This window comes from Grus americana, chromosome 6, assembly GCF_028858705.1.
Source record: "Grus americana isolate bGruAme1 chromosome 6, bGruAme1.mat, whole genome shotgun sequence".
Lineage (NCBI taxonomy): Eukaryota > Metazoa > Chordata > Aves > Gruiformes > Gruidae > Grus > Grus americana.
Window position 1 is genome coordinate 42,739,517 of NC_072857.1, and position 21,073 is coordinate 42,760,589.

The 21,073-nt window shown below is 56.5% G+C and overlaps 1 protein-coding gene across 1 annotated transcript in view; it reads left to right on the forward strand.

Annotated features, from left to right (window-relative positions):
* PCBP3 (poly(rC) binding protein 3) overlaps positions 1–20,194 on the forward strand; it is a 55,296-nt gene extending 35,102 nt beyond the window's left edge. The window contains exons 9-17 of the mRNA XM_054829911.1: positions 77–208; positions 526–654; positions 3,339–3,413; positions 6,376–6,417; positions 10,606–10,684; positions 11,447–11,506; positions 14,419–14,471; positions 17,417–17,586; positions 19,251–20,194. Coding sequence (XP_054685886.1) covers positions 77–208; positions 526–654; positions 3,339–3,413; positions 6,376–6,417; positions 10,606–10,684; positions 11,447–11,506; positions 14,419–14,471; positions 17,417–17,586; positions 19,251–19,287 — 777 coding nt within the window. The 3' untranslated portion in view covers positions 19,288–20,194. The remainder of the gene's footprint in view (positions 1–76; positions 209–525; positions 655–3,338; positions 3,414–6,375; positions 6,418–10,605; positions 10,685–11,446; positions 11,507–14,418; positions 14,472–17,416; positions 17,587–19,250) is intronic.
* The last annotated feature ends 879 nt before the right edge of the window (positions 20,195–21,073 follow it).

The following is a 21,073-nucleotide window of genomic DNA, read 5'->3' on the forward strand; positions in this document are numbered from 1 at the left end:
GGCACGTGGGTTGACCTGGGTGGCAGGCGTCTGGGCGGGTACAAGGGGCTGATGCATTGCACTCTTCCATCCCAAGGACATAACCAACTCAATGAGCAACAGCACTGCTACCAGCAAACCTCCGGTGACACTGAGACTCGTCGTGCCGGCTAGTCAGTGCGGCTCGCTGATCGGCAAAGGAGGCTCCAAGATCAAGGAAATCAGGGAGGTAAGTCAGACTTGATTTCGTTATTGCATGTAATCGCAGCTCCATGGAGCTGATCTGCGACCAAGGAGGAGCTGCCTTGGAAAGGGGGATCCTTGTGCTGCTAGCGTCACACACCACGTTGCTTCCCAGGGTGGTCCTGCCGATGTAGGAGCGCATCCCGTGGGACCTTGCCGGCGTGCTCCTGCGGATGCAGGCAGGGTGCCGCACCGTGCGGGGCAGCGCAGCTCTTGGGAGGCGCGCAGCCTCGGAGCTGGAGCTGGCTGCAAGGAAAGGCATTCAGCTCTGGGATTTCTCCTCCTCTCTCTTTCTGTCTCCAGTCAACAGGTGCTCAGGTTCAAGTGGCGGGGGACATGCTGCCCAACTCCACGGAGCGGGCGGTGACAATCTCGGGGACGCCCGACGCAATTATCCAGTGTGTCAAACAGATCTGTGTGGTGATGCTGGAGGTACAGTCTGTAACCGAGGGGGTAAAGTACATAGGAAAAAAAACCCAGCTGGCACCACGACAGCGCTGGGAGCTGTGGAGCGTGTCTCTCGTACCCTTCACCACGCGTTGTCGGACCACTTTCATTTCCTGGTACCTCCGTTTGAAACCCACCCAGTGTGTTTTCCCCACCATCACCTGTTGTTTCTAGAGTCCCACACTGGAAACCTGTCTGGTCGGGCGCCCCGAAGGAGATGGTTTGTGTCGTAGCACAGGGAGAGGGGGGTGCCGGCGGAGCCCCGGCGGGCTGGGACAGCCGTAGCCTGGTGTCCCGGCAGCGCCGACGGTGCCCTGGGAAGGGGACGGGGGCTGCAGCCACTCCACCAAGCTCCTGACCTCCTCTGCAACGGGGCTCGCGGTGCCCCACGAGAACCACGCTGGGGGAGCCGGGGCTGGGAGCACAAAGCCGGGCTCCAGCGAGGCCCAGCAGGAGAGGCAGTGAGGATGGCTGGTGGAGAGCAGGGCCCGTAGGGTGCACGGGCGTGTGTCCAGGGTGCCGGTTTCTGGGAGAAATGCTGACGAGCAGAGCTTGAAGATCTCTGCCATGGAAAGACTCCACTGTACCGATGGGTTATTGCCGGGGATGACCACAGCCACGTGCTCTGCGTCCACACCTGCCACCTCCAATGGGAGAAGCTCCAGGAGGAAACAAGGGACACAGGACGGTGACACCCTCTGCTCCTGCTGCCTCCCAGAGGCACGGACCCATGTCAGGCCCCTCTGCCGCGCTGCACACCCCACACACCGCTGCCCTTTCACGGCAGGGAGGAGCGTGCTCGCCGCTGCAAGAGCTTCAGAGGAGGATGCCAGAGCTTGGTGGAGGCGAAGCAAAACCAAATGTAAGCAACTTCAGTTTGGCAGCAGCACAGCCAAGGAGGAATTGCCACGAACTACGTTACCAACCACGGCTGGTAGCGATGCTGAGGCGGGTACGCCGCACTGCCAGAGGAGCACAGATTTAGTGACCCCAGGTTATGCTCTGGACTGCGGCAGAGATGGACCCAAGGTGATGCTTGCAGGTCTGTTATAAAGTCTTGTGGCTGCTGTTCTCACTGACCAAAGCAAGAGGTGCTGCTCCTCTGCAGAGCTCAGCAATGGGAGAGAGAAAAAACCCGTGAGTTTTCTTGCAGTCCGAAATCTGGGAAGTCCCCTGACTTTAACAGTTTGCAGAGATGCTTTTTATAATCTTTGAGTCTTAAATTATCTTACCACAGAATTCCTCGTCCATCCCTTCCAGGATTTGTAATGCAATAAAAGAAAAAGCAGGTTTGTGATTACAGAGGCTGTGCTTTGATCGTACAGCTTTCCTGCAGACCTGGGCTTAGCAGGAGGATTTGGATATACCATTTGGCTGCAAGTGGACATCTAGAAGAATGTACAGAAAAAAATGAAGAATTTTCCATGAGATAGCGTAATTTATATTGCCTATCTTTACATAGCAGCAACTGGGTCATTTCACTTTGGGTAGAACCAGGAGGCTTTTATCCGAAATTTCTTCTGATCTCTAGAAACCTCCAAAATTTCTTCTCTGGGCTGTTAGTTATGCTCAAGAAAAAAACAGTAGAGATAACTTGGGTGAGGAGATCCCATGCAGTGGGATGCGTTGCTACAGCTGGATGTGCATCACTACAGCTTCTGCTCGGACCTACCCAGGTACCCGTCAGGCCACAGCAGGGAGGAGTGAGATGTCCTGGTCCCGCTGCTGCAGGAGGAGGGCTGGCAGTGCGTACGGTGCCTCTGCTGCTGGCGTCTGGCTGGCTGCTCACACAGACTGCTGCCACCATCCAGCTCTAGGATGAGGTCTCTGGAAACGCTGGTGTTGCCATCTGAGAGGGCTTTCTGGCCACTGGCTCCTCCAGAGCTCAGCACCCTAGCCAAAGTGATCACTGCCACTTGTCCCACTGGGACATGGGAGGTTTTGACCCCAACGACGGTGCCTTGCAGCATCCGCTGTGTGGCCAGCCACGTCCCAGCTTGGATGGCGATAGACCAAACCAAGTCCTGAAGGTGACCCTGTTCCGGCGGCGAGGAAGAAGAGAGGGGCCAAAGAGCTTAAGCATCGCTCTGGGTCGCTCAGACGGGCTGCTCGCTCCTGCCGATGCCTGTGCTGACGACGGCATGCACAGCTCCTGGTGCTCGGCGGGGCCGGTACGACGCCAGGGTACGCTGTCGACGTGCAAGAGCTCTCGGGCTGCACAGAAAGCCCCTGCACGAGGAGGCTCACGGCACCCAGGGATGAAAAGCCTGGTCCGTGGGTGTACCTCTCCACCTCGCTGCACCTTGAGGGTCTCCTTGGAGTGTTTTGGGGAGGGCGCTGCGTTCCAGCGTCAGGCTCAGGTCTAGACCAGGTGACCAGTTTGCAGAGGGCAGAGCGAAGGCAAGGGAGGCAGCAGAGGTCTGGGAAGCGATTTAGGGGGCCCGTGCCTTATCAGGGGATCTCCTGTACCCCAGGTTGTCCTGGTTGTCCATTAAACACCGATTTCCCCTGTGTCCTCCTGTCCAGAAACGCGGTTTGCCTGGTGCGGGTGTTGCTGGCAGCGGCCCCGGGGGCCGTGCTCCGTCGGGTGCTATCTAACGCTCTTTTTGCCGCCGTTTCAGGAAAGCTGTTCTAATGTTCTCTCTCCCTCTCCTTGTCCCTTTTCCTAGTCCCCACCAAAAGGTGCCACCATTCCCTACCGCCCAAAGCCCGCCTCCACCCCTGTCATTTTTGCAGGTGGTCAGGTAAGAGCCGACCCGCTTGCAGCCTCCACTGCCAACCTCAGCCTTTTACTGCAGCACCAGCCGCTGCCCGTTAGTGCACTCAGGTTTCTTGCCTTCTGACTTGCATGGTGTCATCCCATCCGTTGCGTGCCGCGGCAGCTGGACTGAAAGCTCTTTGCAGGACCGCCAGCAGTTTGCAAGCCTGGGCAGGTGGTTTAGCTCCTGTGGTGGCTGCTGGAGGAGAAGGAAAGGGCCAGCCCCGGGGAAACAGGGTGTTAGCTCTGCCACGTGCTCCTGCACCGAGAAAAAGCTGGGCTTTGCTTCGTTAGACCCAGGTTCAGTATTTGCCAACCCGTTGCCAGTGTGAAGGAGAAGATCAGTGAATGGCCTGGTTGAACAAGAGGTCGTGACCGTGCTCTCCCAGCAGCTCCCAGTGTTTATCTTCTGGCATCCCCAGTCCAATTAAAAATAACTTTGCAGAGTTGTAATTGACCCAGCCACTCCCATCCATGCTGAGCCCCTGCTCAGAGCAGCCTCCGTGAAACGGTCATCCCCGTCACCAGTGCTCAGCCAGTTCGGGGTGCTGCTTCCCCCCAAACTGCCATAACCTCTGCTGCAGAGCGGGGCCTCAGCCTGCACCATGGCGCTTTCGGTGACGTCGCGCACTGGTCGCTGCAGGCTCGCAGCCCCGATGCGGTGTTCCTAGCGACCCTTGGGAAGCCACAGCAGGTTTTTTTTCTTTGCAGGATAACGGTCGCGAGCACGTGCCACGGGAGCCGGCGGTTGTTCTGCAAACAAAACTCAGCTCCCGCGGCACGTGATTTATGGAACAAGAGCAGTTTGAGCAGGCGGCTGCTTTTAAAGAGGAGAATTAAACCATTGCTTTTCCCACCTCACCTAGTCACCTCTCCTGGTGACCGAGGTCCTGCCTGTAGATGCCACCAGGGGTATCTACAGGTACATTCCCAGGAACTCCAGCAGCCGGGTAGAGCCAGGACCGGGAAGCTACAAGTAATGCCAGCCAGAGCAGCACCGCACAAGCTGCTCCGTTTCTCCCCAATCATAATAAATAGCAGAAGGGCAAACCAAGGGTGGGAGCAAAGCCCGAAGCACAGGCTATTTCAGGCAGCGCGCTGAATTAGCATCTCTGAGTCACTGCCGGCGTCAGGAGCGTGCCGTTTGGGTCTGAGCAGCCATCCTGGAAAAGAGCTTTGAGTCCAGCTGCTTGGTGAACTTATCTTCTCAAAAGGGAGAGTAAGATGGAGGTAGCTCTTCTCCTGCCGGCAAACGGTCGGTGTCTTGCACAGAAGCGACGCCGTGGGAGGAAGCGACCGTCTCTGAAATGAGAGCTCTGCCCTGCTGCCCCCAAGGGAGCGCCGGCTCTGCCCGAGGGGTGGCACGGGGCGGGCGGGCAGAGGACAGCAGGTGACAGGGGCATGGCGAGGTGCCGGGGGTGGGTTGGACCTGCAGGAGCTGAGCGGGCTGAGGGACGCGGTGGCCGATGGCAGCTGCCAAAGGGACCAGCCCCATCGTCCATCTGCAAGGCTGGCCTCTGTGGAAAGCCAGGGGTCGCAGCTGGGGGCTGTCAGAGTTGGGTTGCATCTGTCCAAGACACCTTCCTGCCTTTAATTAGCATTTTGTAATCAATTCTTCTAATTAAAAAAAAAAACAAAAAACCCAAACAAAAACAAAGCCCCAAATTAAACCGCCAGGAAAGAGTGAACTTTTTAGAGCAGCCTCTGCCACGTCCCCACGGGCACACCGGTCCCTGCTGCGCCGGGATGCTGGCAGGACTTTGCCTCCTTCCTCCTCCGGGATTTTGGGGTTTTTCCTCAAACAAAGCACTTTGCAAACAATGTGGCAAATTTGCAGGAGGTTCAGAGGTCATTTTGGTTTTCTTGGCTATCTTTACTCTCCCTTTTTAAAGTGTTATCCATCTCTTTTGTCATTTCTTTCAGAATCATTTGAGTAATGTGTCAACCAGTGAGATACGTTTTGCTAGCTGGTTAAATCCTAAATATTGGGCTCTCTAGTGTCTGGCTCTTTACCCACAGCGGTGCTTATTTTCAGGTTATTTACAAAAGAGACAAGATTGCTACAAACCATGGGGAAATAAAACCCCGCTAAACAATTTGCCTGGCAGACATCTGCCTGGCTTTGTTAATTAGAGCTGGTGAGCGGCATTGCCGTGCCGGCAGCCTGGCTCTGAGCCCCTCCGCGCTTGGTGAGCTGTCAGCACCGCGCTGCCCAGCTGCTTTTCTGCACGGCGATACCTGCACTGGAATATACTGGGCAGACGGAAAGCGTGTTAAAGGGTTGCGCACCTGAAAATACAGAGAGACTCACTGCACTGGCTTGCTTTCCAGGATCACGTTTAGGCGCGAAGGGCAGCGGTGATGTTACCGTGCACCCGCTACACAGATAATTCTGGTTCGATGGATATCTTTGGCACAGCGCAGCCCAGTCTTCCTGCTCCGTGCAGTTCTGGCACCTTTAAAGACCTGCTTCCTTCCTTTTGGAAAAGCCAAACAGAGCCCGAGCCCTTCGAGTTAGGTAGCTCGGCGTGCTCCGGCTCTGGTCGGAGGGGTACGTGTCCCTCCCGCCCCAGGGACCTTCCCAGGGCTCTTCCCCCCAGGCCGGCCGGAGGGTGCACGGGGCACCCGCTCGCTGCACAGAAACTGCTTCCCTCGTCCCCTCCAGCCTCAAAACCAAACCGGTTCAGTCAAAATTCACCGGCAGCGGAGCGAGGGGAGAGGTGCGCCGGTGGCGTAACGCTCAGCTCCCCGCGCTCGGTGGTTTGGGGGTCCCAGGCAGGCAGGGTGGGGGCTGAGCTCCTCTTTAGACTCTGCATTAACAGCGTTCACCCCACATCAGGTAGAAAGGAGCAGAGCCCGGGGATGGCAGTCCCTGCGGAGCACGGGGCTTTGCCGCCGCTTCCCGCCAGCCCTAATAACGTGATTTCTGTTTTTCTTTCCTTTTGCAGGCCTATACAATTCAGGGACAATACGCTATTCCACACCCGGATGTGAGTTTTACCTTAATTTTTCTTATACCCTTTTATGTTACCTGCATGCTATTGTTGATTCACATATTAATATTAGACAATAATATTAATAGCATATTTTCAAAGTAACTGGCCGTGCGTAGTATCTGTAATACCTTGAATAGCCTTTTAACCTGTTAGCACTAAACTTTATTAATTCCGAGGACTTGGCCTGATGCTAAATTATTTGCATTGTTCAGTGCTATCCCTTTGTTCTGAGACAAACCACACTCTATGCATTTTGTGCCTCAAAATTATCAAAACAAGTGGAAGAAAAAAAAAAAAAGACTTTCCCTCTCTATTTGCCCCTTGTCATTAAAATGTCGGTAAGCCAAAAGCTTATTTAGGTGCTGAGTGCCTCAGTGGGGTGGGGAGAAACCAGAGCTCCGGCGGTGCGTGGGTTCTTGCTTGAAGCCTGGGCAGGGTGATGTGCCTTTTTGGGGTGCTCCTCCAGGTGACACGGAAGCAGGTGCTGAGGCTGGGCAAAATGCCACCCGCGTCCCCTGGAGGGATGGAGAGGATGGCCGCCCACCACGCTGCAGGAGCACACCTTGCCAAGGGCTCTGCGCCTCCCCGCAGGGGCTGCACCCCGGATCCAAGCGGTCACCCTGGGTTTGATGGCTGTCTCGCTGGGTTTGGCTCTCTGTCACCCCAGGGGGGGGCATCGCGGGCACGGTCCCCGCGTCGTCTCGTGCTCCTCGGTGTGGAGGCAGGTCGCTCCCCGCTCAGGCTCGCGCTGCGGATGGGTTTTGCTGACGCTCGCATCCCCCTGCCAGCGCCCGGCTCTCGCACCCGGGGTGGGTCATGGAGCCACAGCACGTTTGCGGGGGGACGTGTAGGGAACATCCGCTGGCGTGTCTGCGCAGAAAAGTGCCAACAGAAATAGAAAACGAGTCTATTTTAAAGGATTTCTCTATTAAAAGCAGCAGCGAAGCGCCGCAATGCCAGCAGCTCCTTGCCGGCAGCAGACAGCTGCTTGGCTTCTGGGGTCGTCACGGCTGACACATGCTGGGGAGCTCTTGGAAAAAGCCGGAATTTTCTAAAAGTGTTTCAGCGGGGATAAAATACCCGGCAGGTCCCGTTGCAGAGGGTCCCGTTGCTGGTACGTCTGTGAGCCGGGGCTCCGCAGCGGGGGCCGAGCACAGTGTGCCGGGCTGCGGATGCAGCTTGACCGTAAGTGGCACGGTCCGGGTGGGAAGTCCTCTCCAGCCATCCCACGCGTGGGAAGAGCTTGAGGTAGCTCAGTGTTCCTCTTTCTGATGGGTGCGTTGGGTCTCAAATCGTGGGATGACTTTTTGCGTGATTGAGAACGGGGTGAGGCTGTCTGATACCAGGAATGCACGCTCCCCGTGGGAATGGGTAGGAGCTGTCGGCTGGATTTTGATCTTAGAGGCGGTGATTTCACCCAATGTAGGGGAGGCTTTGGCTTTCCATGCAACACCAGTGTGCATGTACTTTGAAGAGCCTGATGTGATGGTTGCTCAGAAATATTCTTAGTTGTGTGCGCTTCACTTTTGCTCCCTAAGCGGAATATAAATAAACAAACCTGCGTATTTAGCGAGGGTAGATCAGTATCTTCTTTGTCCCAGTTTTCCTTTGCAAGCGGTGGCAACAGCTTAGTGTTTTCCTTGTTGTTACACTCCTCTGTTTGATGGGAATAAAATACATTTCATACATTTGCTGGCTGCGCTCTGCCCTGCTCCGGCGGATTTGCTGAGACCTGGAAAATGTTGTTCGTACGGGGACCACGCACTCCATCCTTCCTCTTGTAGCTCTCTTGCAAGCATCAGTCATTTTAAACACTGCTCGGTGCAGAAACCAGTTTGAACGTGATTTTAGGGCACTGCCCTCGCTTTTGCAGGGATCTGTGTGTAGTGGATGCCTTTTGCAGACCTGTGGCTGAGGAGCGGGCAGAATTTTGAATGCCAAAGCTGAACTGAGAGCTCCTCCCTTGATTTTCTCCCCTGGGAAAAACCCACCCAGGTCCACAGGAGTTTTGGCTCACGAAGGGCTTCGGCATTGCCCGGGTACTCGTAAGGCATCCGGGGTGTGATGCGTAGCTACCTGCCTTCATGGAATTTGCAGTGGGAGATGAAAGGATGGCCGTGGTGATGCTTGGTCAGGGATGCTTGGGAGTGATATAAATGTCAGGAGCATGAACGCTCCCAAAGCAGGGCACGGCTCCTGGGTGTGCGCCGGGCTGGCAGCCCATGAGATGTGACCGGGCGTTGCAGGGATGCTCGGCGTGGCGGTACGTTGGGCACAGCACTCGTCTCCTGTCCTGTCCCTCCCAGCAGCGCCACTGGGGGCAGGGGGAACTCCCCTCTGATCTGCGGGGAAAACCAGAGTTTGAAAAAAGTTTGAAGAAATGCTCTCAGGTTTTTGCTTACAGCTTTTTCCAGGAGGTGTTTCATGCACTGTGAGCGTTCACGTAGCAGCTTTCAGCGTAACGCGTAGCCATCCTCTCCTCCTGCAGGCTTTTCTTTATTACTGTTATTATGGGGTTTTGCTAAATACCACTATCCAGACTATCTCTTAAAAATATTCTAGATCATCAGCAGAAAGGGTTCTGGTGTTTCCCCCATCGGTGAAGCGGGACCCTTCCCCGGGGGCACGGTGGGAGCACGAGGGGCTCCTCGGCAGCGCCGGCAGAGCGGTAGTTCTGCTGGGACGGGGTGTAACGAGGAGCTCTGCAAACAGGGTGCACCTGGGTGTAATTTGGTAGAAAACAGGATAGTTCTTAAATTAAAAAGCGGCGGGATGCTGACGTCCCTGCTACCTGCAAGAGCGGTGGCGTGCCCAGTCCTCTCCGGAGCCCTCCATAGCACGCCTTCGGCTTATTTTCCGCGCTGCGCAGGGAGGGACGCACACGCACCTCTCCTTGTGGGGCGGCGAGCTGTCTCCCCCGAGCCGGCGGAGGCTGGGGGTCCTCACGTCTGCGCCGGGCAGGGCTCCCTCGGTACCGCTCCAGGGACCTGCAGGCGTTTCCCCTCCCCACTGCCTCCCTCCAGTCTCTCCCCCGGTGTGCTCAGCCCCCCAGAAATGCTCTCTCCAGCGCTTCCCCCTCACCGCTGCCGCCCAGACCTCCCCGCGCTCCCTCCCTCGCCACGCTGCAGGAGCAAGGAGGTTTTTGAGTGTTGTTTCCCCTAAAATGTGGAAATCCTAACTGCTGCCTCTCCCTCGCTGGGGAGGGGGTGGGTGCAAGGAGTGGTTTGCATTTGGGGGGTGATGAGATCCCGGCAACCCTCCGAGCAGCTGTGGAGTTGCTGAGTAGGAGGTGATGGACGCCCTCCCTCCTGCTCACTGCTCGACTTCAGCCCAGTTTGTTTTGTTTTCTTTTGTTTTATTGTTGGTTTTTTGTTTGTTTGTTTGTTTGTTTTTTTAATTCGGAGCAGTGAAACGGAGCACAAAATGTATTCCAAACGAACTCCTCTCTATGCCGCCGCTTCCTGACGGGGCACCAACACCTACCCAGCACAACAAGGGATACAAGGATCTGAAATACCTACTGGTCACGGCTGAAGCCCATATTTCCCCATACTGCTCAGGGGCTTGCGCTCGCAATGAGCTGACGTTGAGAGCCGCAGTTTCTCCTTCTCCCCGAGGCGTTTCCCGTCGGAGATGCAGCATGAAAGCATTTGCTGCGGGGACCGGCGGTCGCACCGGGGGATTCTGGCTGCTGGGGCACAATGCCCACCAGCCTGGCCGTGCCTTTGAGACGGCTCCTCTGCTCTGAAGCTACCCTGAAGCGAGCAGCAGCCTCTCCAGTCGCGGGTTGCGAAGCCCGGGAGGGGAAGGCGGCGGCTGGAAGCCCTGTCGCTGCTGCAGCAGCCGGCCGTACCGAGGCGGCCGCTCGCTTGCGGCGAAGGAGCTGAATTGTTTGACGAGGGGCGGAAACTAAGAATGGGCTTCTTGCTGGTATCGTACTTCAGACCCTGACCAAGCACTTCTGCAAAAGATTTGGGCTTTATTGCATTTTACCCAGGCCAAGTCCTTCTGCTAATGTTTTTGCCATGTCTCACCATGGCTTCCTGGTTTGGTTTTTTTTTTTTTTTTTGTTTCTTTTCTTTTTTTTTCCCCCCGTTATAATTTTGCTCTTGATTTTCGGTGTGACTTGTTGTACTCTATGACAATAACCTTCTTAGCTCTAATGTCCCTCCTACCCCTCAGCAGTTGACCAAGCTCCACCAGTTGGCTATGCAGCAAACCCCCTTTACTCCCCTTGGACAGACCACCCCCGCTTTCCCTGGTACGTACCCACACGCCCTTTCTAGATATCCTTCTCTTCTTACCTGTAGAGTTTCTCTCTCTTTCTAAACTCGTGCTATTTAATGCAAACAAGCAGGGCAAGTAAAACCGAAGTTGCAATGTCCATGGGGAAAGGCTGTCAGGGAGACAGGACGGATGTTTTGGGGGTTATGGTCCTCACGGGTGAGCTCTCAGCCGTTAACCATGCACGCCTGGACTGGCTCCTGCGAAGCCACGCTTACCTTGCTCCCAGTTTTGCTGGCTTTCCCAGCAGAATTGATGAGCGCCGGTCCCATCCTTCCCTGCCCAGAGGAGGTAGCGTCCCCCGCCGTGCACTGATCCGGACCCCGATGGGACACCCCTGCTTTCCCGGCGGGGAACGGCTCGGTGCCGGCCGGGGGATGCTGCCCCGGCGTCCGCAGGGAGCGGGGCCGAGCAGGGTGGGACGGCACCCCCGCGCCGGGGAGAGCGATGGGCAGGAGCGGCGGCCGCAGGGAGCCGCATTGATGGGAGCGCAGCCGGCCGTGGCGTGGCTCGGCAGCCCTGTCCCCAAGGCTGGCATTGTCACGGTGACCTGGGCAGCAGATAGAGCACAGGGGATGGAGATACTTAAAGTCCTTTTGTTTACTCGGTAGTCAAAGTGCCGGTTGGAAATGCCTTTTCTGACAGTATGTTCATCATATTTTGAGCTTCCTAGATGAAGTGACATTGCTTATCTCCTCGAAGGCAAAAGCATTAAACCTGTTTCTTCTTTGCTCTTCAGGAGAAAAGCTGCCCTTACATTCCTCCGAAGAAGCTCAAAATCTGATGGGCCAATCATCAGGTAAAACACAAAGCTACAGGGAAATAAGCAGGCTTCTGTTGAAATATATTTCTTAAATAGGACTGTGCCATTGTTGTGCTCCTAGAGAAATTGTGGTATTTGTGGAGAAGACGGCAGATTTCCATGGTGGGCAGGGAGAGGCCGGGCAGTGCCGTGCCTGCCGTTCTCCTTTGTACAGCGTGTCGCAAGAAAAGAGCCTGGAGTTTATTGCCTGGTTTATTGATGTTTGTGTATAACAGCCATCCGTGTAACAGACAGTCGTCAGAGTCATCGCCCTTATTCTTTCATGTAATTTTGCATAAACTTTGCTCAGAAACAGTAGAAAAATGCCTGTGGGAGCAGAAACAAGACACAGTTTTAGCCACCTGTAAAACCATTCAGGGTGAGCTGCATTTTCAGTGGGACGGGGACCCCGCGGAGTCAAAGCATGGCTGTAACCTCGGAGGAATTTTGATTTCATCCATACGTGCCGAACGCGCTTATCTTTTATAACTGACCGTTGCTTGGAGGAGTTATCCTGGGACCTGGAGGCTCCTAGGCGATGTGAGCCAGACCTGCCCGGGGTGTACCCAGGGTACACACGCGCATCACGTGCGTGCCTCAAAAAGAGCCTGGGGACATGCCTAACTATGAAAGCAAACATAACCCAAGTAAATAGACCCCACATGACTACAGCAAATATAAGTTTCATTATACCAACCTGCGCAGACTTGTTTCTGCGTGCCCTGCTTTGCCCCTTGCAGTCACCCAAGGCACTAATCCTGCCCTGACACCCCCCCCCACGTGACAGCTGTGGGGACTGCATGCGTGTTAGCAGAGAGGGAGGATCGGGTGTGCTAAATTAACTGATTTCCTGGTAATGGAGAGGGACGTGGCCATTCCTCGATGGCGGTTGTGATGCAGGGCTGGTGCGGTACCACGGCGCCGCATGCCCCAAGGGCGTCCAGCAGCGCCCGTGCCATATGAGCGTGGGGCGGGGGGGAGGGCCCTGTCTATGGATCTGGGGAGCCCAGCCTGCGTTTCCAAAGACCCCCGGGTCCCTCAGTGCTGCTCTGAACCCACCTCCAGCGCTGCGCTCCCTTCAGAAGGCCTTTTCTGCCGTACCCACGCTGCTATCCAGCTGAGCCTTGTAACGCAAGGCCGGGCGACGGGAACGCCCACGCCCTGGGGATCGTGTCTTTGTGTAAGGTGCCGTCCATCTGCCCTTAGACTGCGAGGGGGCTCGGCGTGAAGGATGGTCCAGGGCTGGCAAAATGTCTCTTCTAGTGCAGCGTGCTACAAAGTCAGCGTTAAGCATCGCCCGCTGCATAAATCCACGGCCGGAGCTGTTTCCTGCAGGCTGTGGCATTAGTACACCCGGCAGGGGCGAAGGAGGGCACAGGGTTGCTGAGCGCACGGCTTGCATCCCCGTTCCCTGCCTTTCCAAGTGCTCCCGAGCTGTAGAGGGGTCTCCTGCCAGCGGGTGCCTGTGCAGCGTGCCCAGGCGGTGTGTCTCGGTAAGGGAGGTGCAGCTGGGGAGCGACATTTGGGGAAGGGCAGGAATACTGCAAGAGCGAATCGAAGACCCCTGATATTCTGCTTTCTGGGGGCGATGCTCAAATGGGATTGCAATGTAAGGCTTCATTTTAGTATTTCAGAAATCTTGCTTTGATGGTGCCGGTACCCAGACAGACACCAGTTCAGACCTGCTGGGGTTTCAAACCTGGGCGGCTGTTGCTGGACAGGAGCTCCTCTTCCTCGTCGCAGAGGGCCTCGATGGAAACGCAGACCAGCAAAACTTGATTTGGAGGAGTTGCTGAGCGCGGTTAAGGCAGCGGTGTAGCGCCGTGCAGCGCGAGGACACCCGGCTGGGTTGGGCAACTAGGAATTCGGTGCTGCTGCCGTCTTGTGTTGTAGCAGCCCAGCACTTCCACACTCCTTGTGCTTCTATTCTCTGCACAAGCGTCTTGGACTCTTGCACGTACCGCTCTTAAAAGCCTTCCTCGGTAGCTCACATCATACGGATAAGGGTTTTTTCTGAGGTTACTGCATATTCCCGTTAGCCACCAGAGAGCTGCTGTCTTGCAGATCTGACCTAGGACATCCCCGCTTCAGCGCTGAGGTGATGATGCCATATGGAAACCTGTGGGAGAGGCAGGCTTCCACCTGGCCCAGGAGTGTCACGGCATCCCCTCACCTCAGAGCTGCACACGCAGCGCCGGCTCCAGCCTTCCCCGCCATGGAGCAGCAGACTGCTGCCTTCGCTCCTCGCCACATGAACTTGTAGGGAAGCAGGGTCTAAATCTCCATCTTGTTTGCCATGCTTTCCCTTGGGAATAAGAGGGACCGTCAGTCCTGGGTCCAGCTGGCGTACATGTCTTAGCAGTCTGGCTTAAATTCAGGGTGCGAGTCCGCGGGGCTTTAACTCGCAGCGCACTTTGCAGGCTGCCCCGTGCTACCGCTGCCGGATCCCCTGGGGAAACCGGTGTCAGGGCACCCAGCTGCTGTTGTAGCCACGCGGCTCTGTGCTGCTGTGCCCGGAGAGGGCTGCAGGGTGTGCGGACAACCCTCCCGCTGCCTCTTGGGCTGGGTTTCCCAGCTGCTGTGTAGAGGAGGGTTTCGTGGGAAGGTGCTTTTCCCACCTCTCTCCGGCAATGCGGCAGCCTTGCGCTGTAACGCATCCTCCTCTGAAGCCGTTCCCAGTGGGAGGACGGAGGGTGGGAAGCGAGGCAAGCTCGAGGGATGCAGGGGAAGCTCAGCATCAGTCAGGTAGCAACCATCTTCTCCTCCTTGTACCAGAGTGTGTGATCCCCTTCCCCTCCCAACCCTGGAGCAGGACGCAGCTTTTGCAGTGTTGACTGTTGCGGGAAAGCAGCGGAGCTCCGCCGCGCCGCCTCTGCAAGTTATAACCATTTTCCCTTGCATATGCCCAGGTTTGGATGCCAGTCCCCCGGCCAGTACTCATGAACTCACCATTCCCAATGATGTAAGTAAATCCAAGTGCTTCCTCGGCATGTCTCTGTGTGTGTATGCACATATATATATATATGTGCATGTGTGTGTGTGTGTATATATATATAAAAGCTGCAGGCATATGTTGAATAATGTTTTAATATTGTTAAATATGGTTAGAGATGCCCCGTCACCAGGTTCACCCGTGCCACGTGCAGTCTGTTGGGGATCGGTCTGCAGCACAGAGCACCCGTTGGACTTTACCCCGTTGGTAGCTTTCCTAGGTGCAATCCTTCTCAGTGCTCCTTTTCCCTTTCCAAGTGAACTGAGTGCTCATGAAACATGCCCTGCTGACAGCACTGGGAAGGGGAGAGAGCTCCCGAGCCAGCCCTAATTAAACCATAATTGCTTAATCTAGCACTGGCTCGAGCGTAGTTACTGGGGGGGGTTGGAGAGGAGGTAAGTAAATAGCGTTTCTGATGCCACAAAGTGTCGCACAAGCTTTTGAAGGATGGCACGTCTCATCTTAGTAGCAGTGGCAGTCAGCTTTTGGGTCTTATAGATGGAGGCATCGTGGTAAAGCGGATGTCGGACTGGGATGTTCGCTGGGAGGAGGCTGGAGTCGTGCTGAGCACCGAGCGGGGTGAGGAGGGTGCTTGGGGATGCCCCGGCGGGAGGAGGTGGGGTGGAGAGCGCAACACAGCCGGCACCTGGATCCAAGGTCTCCCTTGCTTCTGGACTGGCCCACCGGTCTCCATGGGCTGATAACCGGCGGGCGTTCACATCAGGATCGGGGCAAGCAGGGACGTGACTTCCAGTCTCTGTCCCCGTCTCCATCACCTGCAAACAAACACCTTCAGCCCCTCCTCATCAGGACTTTCTGGATCAGGACCGGCAGCTGTTGCCACTTCTTCCTGGTGCCCACCAACGCACGGCAGTGCAAGGGAAGGGCAGCGAGCCTGGCTGCAGCTGCCGGGCACCTCCGCTCCGCCAGGACACATGCAAGGCCTCCTTCCACCTGAGAGATGTGGTAGTGAAGCAGCTTCTGAGCATCTGCCAGCTGAAACCCTCCGAGATCCCTCACCTCGGGGCCAAGCGCTGCAGGAGGGCTCTGCGGAAGAGCCCGTGGGAGACGGCGGCAGGGCTGATCCCGGGTCTGCTTCTGTCCATCCAGCGAGGAGCCCGCTCCGGGAGGCTGCGAGGAGCTCTGCGAGTGCTCCTGAGGTTACAACAGCCATGTCTGTTGAGCGTGGGGGACCGTGGCCGCGGCAGCAATGACGATGTCTTCAGGAATATCAAGCCACCTTTTGCGAAGGGGCCTTTCCTCCCCTGAAACATGCCAACGGACCTGCCATGGGACCAGGGAGCGCTCAGAGCATTCGTGTGCTAAAAGCCTGGCTCTCATCTGACCTGCACAGCATTAAATGTCATCACCTGCATCTTTCTGCTCGCTGAAAAATGCCTCCTTAGCTCTGCCTCCTGTTGCTTTGAAGGCTCTTAAATTCCCACTGCCACCTTCCCGGGTAGCAGAGGACAGGTTTGGGTTTCTTAAAGCAGAGGGTCTACAGGCGTGTCTTAGTGGTGTAGATCAGCTTGTGATTGCGCTGCAGAGAGAGGAGAGTTGAAGGAAAGCTTGTCACCTCTCTGACTGGCAGGAGAAATTTGAATGCTGTGCAGGGATGCGTGGATATTGCTGAACATCTCTCCAAATAGCTTTGGCTCCTCAGGTCTCCCCAGCAGGTTCCCAGCTGCAAGGGATATTCATTTGCTGAAGCATCTCTTGAGTTATTCCTGCACTGTGAAGACCAGGATGGACGGCTGTTGGGCTGAACTGCAGCCCCCGAGGGAGCTGGTACCCTTCCAGTGCTGCAGTGGGGTGTATATTCAGGTCCGTGTGGGACAAACCTCTAAGGGAGCCCCATGATCTGACAACAAGACCAGTGAACATTTGGAGAAGGAGTTGTCTCTGCTTCTACAGACAGCAGCAGAAGTCCAGAAGAATGCCGAGATGAATGTCCCACCTATAAAATTCCCAGATGCAACCTTGGAAAGGAATTTAAATGCTGATGGCCAAGCAGGGCATGTGGAAACACATTGTGCCTGTGTTGGAAAAGTTGGACGTCTCGATATATGTTGTCAGCTTGTGGAAGTGCTTGAGGGAACCGTAATTCGATGCACAAATGAGCGAGAGCAAAGATGAAGACCATTGAGGAAATTCAAGCCATTGAGGACCATTGAGGAAATTCAAGCCATTGAGGACCACTGAGGAAATTCAAGCCTCCAACTGGCTCTAATTTTTGTCAGAGAGGGTGAAAGACATGTTTTTAAGTAGAAATGCGAGCCCTTGCATCGCACCGAAAGAGCTGGAGGGGTAACCGAGGCAGCAGGCGCTGGCTGCAGCGAGGGTGTCCCAGCAGGGTAGAAGAGGCGTGGGATGGGGTGAGCGACGTGAAGCTATCTGCTGATGAGGGGGCACTTGGGGTTGGGCTGTCCCCGGGGAAGGCGACAGGCTTGTTTTCTTCTGGTGACGCACCCCATATAACCTTCGCTGTGACTGGCCAGGGGATAGGTGTGGAGCACAGCGCGAACGTGACTTATTCCCATCCTTAGACCCTTGCAAAACATGGACCTGTTATTAGACCGTGAAAATTATTATTACAGAAATGAGCCTGGTATAATGCCTCGCCCTTCCCGAAGCCCTCTGAGATGCCGGGCATTGTGTGCAGATAATTGAAATTTGCCCCCGCAGGAGCAGGGCAGGGCAGGCTGCTGGACGTGTCCCGGGAGGACCGTGCTCGTGCGCGGGTGGGATTCACCCCCGGGCTGTCCCTCTCCTGTTTTCATGAGCATTAAGGTCACTCGTGTCCCAGGGCAGAGGGAGGAAGGCTTTTGGCTGGCACCGTGCGGTTGTGCTCATGTCCCGCTGGTGACTGCCAGAGCTGCCGCTTCTCAGACGTTCCCTCCGTGCTTTTTTTCTAGCTAATAGGCTGCATAATCGGACGCCAAGGGACCAAAATCAATGAAATTCGGCAGATGTCGGGAGCGCAGATCAAAATCGCCAACGCCACGGAAGGGTCATCGGAGCGCCAAATTACCATCACGGGAACCCCTGCAAACATCAGCCTCGCTCAGTACCTCATCAACGCCAGGTGAGACCCCCCCGCCGACCTCCGCCGCCGCCCGCCACGGCTGAACCTGTCCTGCCGGCACGGTGGGAGCAGTACTCGCTCCCGGCACCGCGGGCCAGGAGGGGCTTCCCGAGGCCAGCTGGGACGGACGGTGGCTTGCTGAGACCTCTGAGCGGGGACCAGACGTCACTAGCGGGACCTCTCCCCCCAGCCGGCGCTTTGGCTGGGGACCGGGAGCTGCTTTGCTGCTGGTGCCGCGGCTGCGGGTTGCGCCGGTCGCCTGCCCACCCGCCACCCTCGCTCGAGGATTTTGCTCGCGGGTGGGCAAAATCGCCGCTGTTTTTCCCTGCGGATGAGGCAGGGGATGGGGACGGGGACAGAACTGAGCCGGTGGTGGGGAGGCATCACTTGGGACCTGCTCACTGGGATCCCAGCATCGCTTGCTGCCACCTCAGAGCCTCTTCCGCGTGCTTCCAGGCCTCCCAAAGGCTGTCCTCCATCCAGCAAAAATAATCAGTCCAATAAATGCAAGACATGGGAACGGCCTGATTGCTTCCTTTTCGTGCTGAAAAGCTTGGCGCAGCAGGACTTTGCAGGGGCCGAGCCTGTGCCGCGCGGGACCGGGGGTCTGGCAGGGGTCTGCGAAGGGAGCGCACGGGGGAGGCGTATCTGGAGCGGGGTTGGGGACCAGCTCCGTGCCGGTGGCGAGCCGTGTCCGGGGTGCTCACACTGACCTGTTTGCCTGCGCCTACGGACTCGTGGATGGGGGAAATTAAGGGGAAACGGTGCCTTTTGCTGGCTTCGCGCCCGCCTGGCACAGCCGTGCAAGCTGCGACCATCCACCCATCCGTGCCCTCCGCCGCTGGCCCAGGACGCGCGGGGCTACGGGAGGCTGCCGGCAGCGTCCCGAGGAGTGGGGGGGGCTGTTGGTGGCGACTGCGACCTCCGTTGGGGTGTGGGCTGGGAGCACCGATGAGGTCTGTACGTGCTTTGTCCTCCTCCCACCCAACTCACCTCAGCCCCGACCTGCAACAGACCTCCACCACCCCGTCCTGCCCCGCTGCCCCTCCGGCCACCCCCACGGCACCTCTCCAGCCGCTCAGGAGAGGGACGGGCACGGCCAAGCGGCTTTCCCTACAGCTCCTTGCCGATCCCCCCCCCCCGCCCCTTGAGACAAGAGAGACAAAGAAAAGAAAAACGAGCGGCTCTTCGTTAGTGGGGAGGGCTGGCTGAGCTGCAGCCCGTGCTGTGGCAGTGAGCAGGACGGGGCACAGCTCAGCCTCTCCCGTAGTTTTGAAAGCCAGAGCAAAATGAAGAAGTTGGGGGGGCTGGATGGCTGCCCGTCCCCCGCGGGAGGGATGCTGGTGGAAGTGAAGCCGTGTGCTGGGACATCTCCTGCCGCCACGCCGTGCCGGGGACGGGCATCGCCTGGCAGCAGCGAGGAGAGGGGGTCGTAGCTGACCATGCAGCTGGCTCTGTGCTCCAGCCCCCCCATGCCCTCCACGGGCACCCCCGAGCCCCACGTGCTCAAACCACCCTGGGGATGCTCTGCCCCTGGTCTGAGCGGGGCGTAGGCAAGAGGAGGAGCGCTGCCCCGCAGGGTCTTGGTTTTCTTTTCTGCTCCGGTTATTAAGCGCTTGTTTTTGTCTCCCCCCCACCCCTCTTTCTGCCCCTGTCTATTCTAGGCTGACGTCTGAGGTCACTGGAATGGGCGCACTCTAATTTCCACCCACCATCCTCCACTCCGCACCACCCGACCCTCTCCAGCCACCGGCACTCCACCCAGCCTGTACTGCCTGTACATTTACCGTCTTCCCTTTGCCTCCACAGATACTCTTTTCTTTACTAACGAATATATATATATATAAATACACACGCATATGCACACAATGGAACGTTTCTTTATGAAGTCCCTTACTGTGCTCCTGAGGCTGTTCCCAAACTCTTTGGTTATGGTCCTTGTTTGCAGCGTAAATGGTGTAATTACTTCATCTGCTTTTTGGGGGGCCGGGAGGGGAGGGGGTTGTTTTGGTTTTTTTTCCGCTGGTGAGACTCCAGAAGATGACGGGGTCTCCAGTGTCAGTCTAGCGTAGCTACTTACAAGTTTGAGTTGACGTTGGCGGTACTTGCTGTAGCCTATGGATGCGTGACGCCACCCAGAGCTGTGCGCGCTTCAGAGTACTTACTTTTCTCACCCTTCTTCCTCTGACGCTCCCTCTTTGTTCGCTTTGCTTGTCCTGGCTCACCTTTGCGACCTTGCACCCCTGCCCTTGGGGCAAGGTGTAGTTCCCCCCCGCCCCGTTATTTGGGAAGCAGAACGTGCGGGAGCCCAGCCAACGCGCACGCATGGGTTCACCCGCCCGCTTCTCTCTTTGCAACATGGCAGGGTCCAGACAAGCCATTTTTCATACGAAACGAAGGGAATCACACACACACACGCACACACAAGTGGTCCTCTTTTTTTAACTAACGAGCAACTGGAAGTGGGAAGGATTCAGCTGTACGGGGTTCACACCCCCAGGGGCCTTTGAAAGCGCTCTTTTGCCAATCCCCACGAGCAAAACCTTTGGACGATAGCTCAGGAAGCTCTGTGAGCCGGCTGTGTTTGTCGCTGTTTGTGTTCAATAAATGTCTGTGCAGCTCTGCTACGAATGGGCTCCGACTGTTCTTCTCCTGGGTCACCCCACCACCTCCAGCCTCGTCCTTCCCTCTGCATCCTTCCGCACCCTTTTAGCTGCTTGGAGGGAAGGTGGGGGTTATATACAAAACTTCATCGTTGTTACTATTATCATCATCATCATCACCACCATCGTCATATTTGATTTTATTTTATTTAGAGGAGGTCCCCACGAGCGATGCGCTTCCTGAGTGATTCTAGGCTTGCTTTTTTAAAAGGGAGGGTCCCTGCCTTGCATAATGCTTTGGTTTTTCCCTAAGGTGAAGTTACAACTTGCAGTATGACCACAAGTATCTCTCACTGCCCCCTTGTCTGGACAGATCTGCCATGTCTCTGCCCCAGACCCTCTATGCCCAGCCCTGCCTTCTGCTTCCAGGCGTTACTTCTCTCTCCTACCTCTCAGCCAGGGAAACATATATTTTCCATCTCTCAATTTCCTACCGTACAAAACGTTGGTACCTGTTTTTCCCGTATTGCAAACGAGGGGATCATGATATACCGTGTCCCCAGGCAGCTGAAGCAGCCACACGATACATTTTTGCACCCGTACTGCATGGGAAATATATTGTTTTTCCAGGTGAGCCCCAAGACTCCATGGCCTTTCCCCCTCTCCCTACCCTGGTGCCAGCGGGCAGCGCTGGCAGCTCCTTTCCCTTCTCCTCCCGTCGCCAGTGCCAACTGCTCAGCTGTCCCGCGGGGCTGCGGTGGGGGGCCCCGGGCGATGCCGCCCCGGGATGGGCAGGGGGTTATGGGCTGCAGCCCCAGCACCGAGCTGGCGGGGTTGTGGCATGGCTCAGAGGGGGCGAAGGGAGGGAGTTTGCTTGAGCAAGA